Here is an 8978-nt window from a genome sequence, read left to right as displayed (position 1 = left end):
ACAGAGTAGACCTGCCCCATAAAGTTTCCAAGGAGCGCCTGGTGGATTCGAACTGCCGACCCTTTGGTTAGGAGCAGTTGCACTTAACCACTACGCTGCCAGGGTTTCCATGTGTGTGTGTGTGTGTATATATATATATATATATATATATACACCTAAATATTTTATCTTTTCTGGAGCAACTGTAAATGGTGTTGCATTTTTTATATTAAACTAAAAAAACCAAAACCAGTACCGTCGAGTCGATTCAGACTCATAGCGACACTATTAGTTTCCACTTACTCACTTTCAGTACATAAAGATACAATTTGTTTTCATGTGTTGATATTGCATTCAGTGAATTTACTGAATCGTTTATTAGTTCGAGAATACTTTTGTAGACTCCTTGGGATTTTCTACATCTGAGAATCACTCTGTCTGTAAATATACTTTTATTTCTTCTTCCTCAGTCTATATGTCTTTTATTTCTTCTTCTTAACTTATTGCTGTTGCTAGAATTCCTCATACCGTATTAAATAAGAATGGAAAGAGGGCTCATCCTTGCTATATTCCTCATCTGAGAGGAAAAGTGCTCAGTATTTGACCATTAAGTATGATGTTAGCTGACAACTTATTTTTTCAGGTTTTTGTCTGATTGTTTGGGGGAGGGGGAGTTGGTAGATATTTTTTATGAGGTTGTTAAAGTTTTTCTCTATTTCTTGTTTGCTGAGTTTTTTTTTTTTTTTTTTTAAATCATGAATGGGTGTTTAATTTTGTTAAATGCTTGTTCTGTGTAAATTGATACGATTTTTTTTCTTCTTTAGCTTATTGATATGATGGGCCACACTGATTTTCAAATATTGCATACCTTGCTTCCTTGGAATAAACTCCATTTGGTTGGGGTGCATTTTTTTAATTTTTTTTTTGTAATTTAATTGCTAATATTTTGTTGAGTTTTCCATCTAAGTTCATCAGAGATACTGGTCTATGTGTGTGTGTGCGTGTGCGAGTGTGTGTGTGTGTATGTGCTGTCTCTGTTTGGCCTCATAAAATGGGATGGGAGTGTTTCCACCTTTATATTTTCTGGAAGAGATTGAATAGAATTAGTGTTAATTCTTATTTAAATGTTTGGTAAAAATTCTCCTGTAAAACTATCTGGGCTTGAATATGTCAATATGTTTTTCTTGGAAGCTTTTAAATTATAAATTCAATTTCTTTTTAATGGTTTACAGTATTTTGCAAGCTCTCTATCTCATTTTGACTAAATTTTAGTAGTTCGTGGTTTTCAGAATTAGTTCATCCCTTTTAAGTTGTCAAATTTGTAAGTGTAAAGTTGTTTATAACATTCCCTTGTTTTCCTTTCAAGGGCTGCCATATCTATTATGATGTCTTCTGTTTCATCCCTAATATTGGAGAAAATCCAACAAGCTTTTTTTTTTTCAGTTACTGTATTTTTAAGTTCTATCATTTTTATTTGGTTCTTTTTTATAACCTATTTTTTTTCATTTGTTTCAAGCAAATTCATGATGGTTCATCAAAACATTTTTTGAATACTTCATGGTAGCTGTTTTAAAACCCTTGTCATATATTCCAACATCTGATTCATCTCAGAGTTGGAGTCATTTGACTATATTTTATCATCCAAGTTGTGTTTTTCAGGGCTTTTTAATTGTATCCTGGGCACCTTGGATATTATGTTAGGAAACTCAGACTATTTAAATCTTCGGTTTCAATAGGTAGTAGCCCTATTTATGTTAACACATTGATCTTGGTTTCCTTTTTTGAGCTGTAGTTCCTATGACAATTTAGTTTTTTAATGCTATTCTGATCTGCCTTATTTTCTTTTCCAGCTGGGGCTCCTGCTTGATCCCTGGAGATGAGGAAAACTTTTAGGATGCAAGAAAAATTGCTAGATACAACTCATTGTGTATATCTGAGGATGTGAAATCACGTTACATGAGGAGGGGTTGGTATACGAAGGACAAATCATAACAATGAAACATTTACTCCACATTCAGAAAGAATGAATATCAGAACTTCATGTAGGTCGTACTTTCTTTGGCATTGCTATTAAGTAACCCAGTTTATTCTGGATGGGATACTGGCTCCTACTGCTCTGGTGTAAGTATGTGAGCAATGTTGAGCAACAGGGATTACCTATCATGTACTATAAAAAAAAATACAGTGCAGTAATCATATCACTGTTATTAAAAACCTTTGAATTAGTATTTTACAGATGTGAGAACTGAAGCTCAGAGAGATTGGTTAACTTCTTTAACCTAACTTAGTTATTATGTGTCAGAGTCGTGATTCAGATTTCACATTTAAAATTCGTTCCCTAAAAACAAAACATTTAATTCTGGTTCGTGGAGACATCATGTGTTACAGAGTAGAACTGCTTCATAGAGTTTTCTTGGCTGTAATTTTTATAAAATGGATTGCCAGTCCTTTCTTTTGTGGCACCATTGAATGTGTTTGAAGCCAATTTTTAGGCTAGTAGATAAGGGCTAATTGTGCTACCCAGGTGTGGCCATACAATTTAACATCTAATTACAGCTACTTTTGAGTGAAAAGCACAGTCATAACAATTAAACTGGGACAATAGATGTAAACCTAGACATTGTAAAGCAAACTGGAATGTATGATCATTCTATCTCTTCCTCTACTTTTTGATATCCTTCTAATGATACAGTCACTCAATTTCAAAGCATTCTTCCATACTTATTTTCAACACCAATAATAATCTAAAGTTATCATTAAAGTGGCTAACTGCTTTTATAAAATTGTAATAAAGACAGGACAACATAAATATGCCTAAAAAGATTAATTTCTTAGAAAGACTGGAAAGGAAATACATTTTTAAAGAACTAATAATAAGCACAATTTCAGAAACTATTTTATACATATTTTTTGATATGTGTTTATACGGTTGCCAATTCAAAATTGAATTTATAAGGTACTAATTGAATTAAAAATTGAAGAGTGTGAAGAATGTATGAGTAAAATTCAAATCAAGAGGAGTCCCATACAATGCACAAAATAAATGAAGAAATAATGTTTGGCTATTTCCATGTAGATTCATTCAAAAATAACTCATTTTTGATAACACGATACAAAGAAAAGATGCCACATTTCCAGTCGCAGTCAATTCTGTGGAATAAAGAGAAAATATATATATATATTTTTATATATTATTAGTTATGGTAAATGATAAAACTGCTCTTTTCTTCCTATGTGTAAATTTAGTGGATTAACTCATAAGAGAAATTTAATTACAAATGTTTCCTGCTGTGCCCTTCTTTGGGAGCATATAAAAGTTTCTAGGAGACTAAATATCAGCTCACTTAGAACTGTTTTCATGAAATATCTAGTCTGTCATGATCATGAAAGAATTCATGTCTTAGGAATCCCAAAGCTAGCCTCTCTTCCATTTTTAGCCCTCACACCTGGACCAAATAATTTTATTTTGACTCATGAATCAAAAGAAAATATATAAATTTTAAATGTGATAAAAACAATTAAAATCTTATGAAGTCCAAGTTAGATATAAAAATGCAAGTTTATCTTTAAAAATACCTCAAATATATTTATATGAAAGTAGAAGAAAATTATTTTTGTTGTTCCTAAAAAAGGTGATAATCAAGTATAAGCTACTTGAAAGCAAACCAGTCAAATCTGTGGCAATAGCCATAAATGAAATTAAAAGCAATAATTGAAATTCAAAGGATATATAATCAGGTCAGTAAATAATAGTCAACTATTGTGAATAAACTGATAATTAACAAATAAATAAGTTAATATATTGATGGAGTTTATACTATCTTGGGCTTATCCAAGACAATGAAATGCCAAAAAATATTAAATATAGGAAAAATTAGTTTAATTCCCAAGCTCCCAAAACTTACCAGAAGTAAGAAGGGGGCATTAACTTTGTAATCTTCTTAGACCTTAAAAATAAGCAAAAATGTATATAAATATACAATTCACAGCTTGGCAAGAATACTTGCCCTAAGAATGCTTTGAGTAATGAAATAAACATCCTATGTATATATCAAGATTAAGGTATTGTGAAGGAAAATAAAGGCACATGGGGAATAGGTGTACACAAGAAAAACTCAAAACTGCAGAAAATAATAAATTGTCTTTATTCCAAACCCAATCAGATTATCAAATTTAATTCTGGCTTTAAAAAGCCCATATCTTCTTTACCTAATTCAGAAGTTCTCAACAAACCAGTTAAATAAGAATCCCTGAAAGCATCTCTTCCCAACACTCTGTTTCTTCTCCCAAAAAATCAGAACAATTATACCATAATCCCTGTGGATAGGCTTAGGCATTGGAATTCTCTCTGGTGGAGGAAAAATGTCCTTCAGGTGATTTTATTGCATATTTGTGTTGAGAATCACTGATCTAAAACTGTGTGTTTTTTGGGATACATTCATGTATGCATTTTTTTTTTTTTAATTCTAGAGTTCTCCTTTATGCTAACATCACACATACATCATGAGTGAAACAACTCAGTAAGTAGATTTGAACTTACAGCAACAGGGTTATAAACTGGAGCAAGTGGTTGAGCCACTGGGTAGATCTTACGGGTTGGGTCAAATAGAGGCTCTTCGTACAGTGGAAGGTTTTGGATGGGTCTACCTCTCTGGGGATAGGGTATCACCTGCTGGGGAACGGGCAGGACTTTGGGCAAGGATAGAGGAAGAGGAAGCACTGGAGTCTGAGCAAGAGGCTGGTGGAGCTGGTGTCTTAAGGGCTGGAGCAGAGGCAGAGGAAGGTGCAGATTTTCAAGATCGGTCCCAAGATTTGGGATCTGGGGGTCAAAAAAGGGCATTACTGGAGACTTAAGGAAGGACATCAATTTTTGCCTAGGAAAGGTGATTTCTTTAGCTTCAGGGAGTTGCATTACTTCAGGCTGAGGGAAAGGCAGCACCACAATAGGCTGAGCAAGAGGAATGGCGTTTGGTGGAAAGACAGTATAAGGAATGGGCTCAGCGAAAGGATAGACTAGAGGCTGTGGCTGGAAAAGGGGCTGGATTTTATTCTGATGTTCATCCTGGAAAGAAGGAAAAGGAATCTTTGAATCTATGATTTAGTTATTATTGTCATTCATGATGAATTAATCTCTTCTCCCTCTTGGAGAATCATAGTTGTCAAAACACACATAGTTGTCATTGAGTGAAAATAAAGATAGAACACCTTGCACTTATCTTGGTTAAGAAATCATTTTGAGTTATGGGAAGAATATTGAGTAAAATGCTCTTTGAGGATTTCTCATTAATCCACTCACTTCATAGGTGAACCCACAGTTCAAGCTGAAAACAATGCTTGGAGATTTCAAGACATTTTCCACCTTTTCCAGTTCCCTAGATAACTGTAGCTGTTCACTTTGGTCTTCTGAAGACATGGGCTTTTCAACATGTGTTCATAATAGACCCAATTGTTTTCACATAATAAAGAGGAATCTATTTTTAAAGGATTCGGAAGGATAATGCCAAGGTTTATTTTTGCTTTATTTTAATGAAAAGCCAGTCTTAATTTTTGGCAAAATTCAAGACATTATTTAACATTAACCAACTCTTCTCCTTGGTAGAAGGTAACTAGCTGGAATCTTTTAAGAAATACAATTTTGTAAATTCATTTTAACTTAATAAATATTTGGTGTGAGCACCAAACAATCCATCTTCCTAGATGAAGCAGGGGATCCTAAATACTACAATTAGGTAAATATGTTACTATAAATGTAAATTGATTAAATATAGAATTCTATGTTGTTCAGGAAAAGCCTTCATTTTTAAGTAAACTCTGCTACTTAATAACTTTCTGATATTGTTACACAATTAGGTACTCAGTTGCTCTGTACCTCTCTTCTCTCATCTTTGTAATGGAAATATTCTTAAAAATATCATATATTCATATATTCAATAAATGTTAGTATGAAACCATTTGAGTATTTATTATGTGCCAGCTCATCAACTCTATGGTATAAATATTGTTATTAATATTCTCAGTTTACAGATAAAGAAGGTAAGGCACAGAAAACTTGAGGCCAAAGTTACACAACTGAAAAGTGAGTAAGTTAGGATTCTGTGCCAGATTGCTTCCCTATTCCTTTTCATTACCATATCTACCTTGGGAATAAGATGAGCATAGTTTCTGACCTAGGAATATTCCTCCTACTATGCAGTTAGTCTTAGGGATTTAACTTGTACTCTGGGAATAGATTATGAGTTTAAAAACTGCATTTATGTCAGAGAAAATATAATGACTTTGTCAATGCCTGATTCTTACCCTGGTTGGTTGGTACACAGCACTTAATTTATTACCATTCTTTAGACTGAACATATAAGTTCTTCTAATGAATAAATATTTTCGTAGGTATCATACTTCCTAAAAACTTTAGAAATATACTCATCATGAGCAAATTACCTCTCTTTGCTGTTCCTCATGCTTAACTCCCTCAGGTTTTTGCTAAAAAACAAATGACAAAAAACTATCACCATATGTGAAAATTAAACATGGGAAATTTTTGGAAAATATGTACATTTAAATGTGAAGGTTTTACTTTGTTGACTTGTGTAACAGATTCCTTCAGAAAAATAAAAATAAGGTTGAGTTTTAATGATTTCTAGTCAAGTGAACAATTCTTATTTGTCAATATATCTCAGAAAACAAAGGCTTTTGATAGGTTAATATGGACACGTTATTAAATAATATCAGTCAAGATTTAGGATAATTGCTGAAACTAATAGGTTACACTGTTCTATATAAGCCTGTTTATGTATATACATACAGATAGATAAATGCAATCAAATCAGAAAAGAAAGCTAGTGAACATAGAATAAAAAGATGTATTTAATAGATGCTAATTTAATCCTTCTCTACCCTTATCCTTCCTATGACAAGAAGTGATCTCTAGTACCCTATCTGATTCTAAAAGTATAATATTCATTGAAAGTACATTCTAATAACCATTGATCTATCCTATTGATCATTCTAAGTTCACTTGTTATGTGCTAGGCTTAACAATATGTATGCCAACGAAGGATAAGAAGTAAACATTTCTCCTAAGGATCTCACAAACTTTTTGAAGAGAAAAAAATATATTTAATTAGCAGGTAAAGATAGACCCAAAAATAGTGGTGCAAGGGTAAATATTTACCTAATTCACCTGGCAGATTTACAACTACACTGTCTGTGTCTCGTTGCTTCTTACTTATTAAAGTGACAATTGTAATTACAAAATATGTCCATTTGCATGTTTGCCTAACCACTACATTACAATCTCTTTGCTATCGGAATTGACGTGCTTAACTTTTCAGTTTGTATCATCAACTCCTAGGCAATGTCATCTGTAGAAGGCTCTCAACAAATGGCTATCAAAACAATGAAGTCAGAGCAGAGAGAGCTCAGTTAAAAGTGAAGAGACAAAACAGATTGTACCATCGATAAAAAGAGAGCAAAGTGACTTACAAATTCAAGTAGGAAGCCAACCTAGAAACTACTATAATACTGAATTCTCCAGACAGTTAGTCTTCATAAACGTGTTATATTAGAAATTTACATTAGAATTTGTAAATCAGAACATAGTTAAATTAGCTTAACTACCATAATGTAACATAATAAAAAGATAAGCATAGCATGTTTTAAAATTGAGAAATCGCCTCTGAATAAAATTGTCTTATCTCACTGCTTGAAAGATTTTCTACAGTCTGTAAAGAAAAAAAAAAAAAAAAACTGGCTGACTCTTGTCATAGATCACCATAGAATGTTACTATTTTGTCCTTGGGAAACTTCCTCTGAATCTAAATATCTTACCTCAGTAGATACAATAATTTCTTCCTTCTGTAAAAGAAAAAACATTATTTTAGTTTCTATGGCTAACTCACTATTAATCATGATTCCTACTTTTCGTCACTTCCTTTATGAAGAATTATCTATTTCATAAATTTATTTCAGAATTATTATGCTACCTGTATACAGCACAAAACTTTAGATGAGTAATAGAAAATGAGTTATTTTAAACTGCATTAAACCATTTATTATGATTATCTGGGTATGGCCTGATACTCCATTCTCTGTGTGTCTTTGGACAGACACAGATAGGATTTGATCTAGTGCCCTATAGTTAAGAATACACATATTTTAGCATGGAATAACATATTTTTATGTAAGTTTCACAACCATGAAATTTTATTTGTGCAATAATACTCTTTTTTGTTGCCTTTATAATTCTTTCACCTCCTTGTTTTCTTTGTTGCTTATTAGTTTGTTTATTTTTCCTCCAGGGACTGGTAGACGAGGCATTACAAGCTTTCAGCACAGCTTTGTGGCCCTGTAGGCAGCTGAGTTGAGACACTGGGTGTATGTAAACCAGTTTCTTAGAAGTAAAAAAAAAGAAACCCATTGCTATCAAGTTGATTCCGACTCATAGTGACCCTGTAGGACTGCCCCACTGGGTTTCCAAGAATATAATCTTTACAGAAGCAGACTGCCACATCTTCCTCCCACGGAGTGGCTGGTGGGTTTGAACCTCCATCCTTTTGGTTAGTAGCTGATTGCTTAACCACTGTACCACGAGGGCTTCTTCCAGAAGTCAAAATATTCTGCCAAAATTCTGCATTATTTGAATACTTAAGAGTGTTGGTGATATTATTCTCTACACCTAGTCCGGTAGCCCATTATGTGTTAATTATCTAGAAACTTCTCTCCGTACTTACCTCTCTTCCAAGAGCAAAAGCCACCAGGCAGGCAAGGATGAAGACCTTCATGGTAATCAATTCCTATGAAAGGGAAGATGGAGAAACAGAAACATACTGGATCAATCCGATGTATTTTCTTATCTAGTTCTTATTTAGGTAGGTTTTATTTTTATTTATTTATTTTTTTGCCTTTAAAAAGTTAATACATGTCATAAAAATGTCTGCATTATAGAAAAAATATATATGGATAGAGGTTTTATTATGTGATCAAAGTCAAAATCTTACTGTGGC

The 8978-nt window shown here is 33.0% G+C and overlaps 1 protein-coding gene across 1 annotated transcript; it reads right to left on the bottom strand.

The window, feature by feature from the left end:
- Positions 1–3897: 3897 nt before the first annotated feature.
- On the bottom strand, positions 3898–8756 carry CSN2 (casein beta). The gene is made up of 5 exons (XM_049885291.1): positions 8706–8756; positions 7650–7697; positions 6415–6456; positions 4520–5041; positions 3898–3926 (listed from the first exon to the last, which is right to left on the bottom strand). Exons 1-5 carry the CDS (start codon positions 8754–8756, stop codon positions 3921–3923), a joined length of 669 nt encoding a protein of 222 aa, XP_049741248.1. The 3' UTR covers positions 3898–3920.
- Between the last annotated feature and the right edge of the window lie 222 nt (positions 8757–8978).

This window comes from Elephas maximus, chromosome 5, assembly GCF_024166365.1.
Source record: "Elephas maximus indicus isolate mEleMax1 chromosome 5, mEleMax1 primary haplotype, whole genome shotgun sequence".
Lineage (NCBI taxonomy): Eukaryota > Metazoa > Chordata > Mammalia > Proboscidea > Elephantidae > Elephas > Elephas maximus.
Note: the sequence above shows the minus strand (reverse complement) of the source record. Positions and strands in the feature narration are given on the sequence as shown.

What these genes read in the sequence shown, in the direction of transcription:
- CSN2 (XM_049885291.1), bottom strand. Translation starts at nt 8,756, where the DNA reads ATGAAGGTCTTCATCCTTGCCTGCCTGGTGGCTTTTGCTCTTGGAAGA. An exon ending in CTTTTGCTCTTGGAAGAGAG is followed by an intron (nt 7,698 to 8,705) that starts GTAAGTACGGAG and finishes TTTTCTTTACAG; the next exon opens with ACTGTAGAAAATCTTTCAAG. An exon ending in ATGAGGAACAGCAAAGAGAG is followed by an intron (nt 5,042 to 6,414) that starts GTAATTTGCTCA and finishes CCTTCTTTCCAG; the next exon opens with GATGAACATCAGAATAAAAT.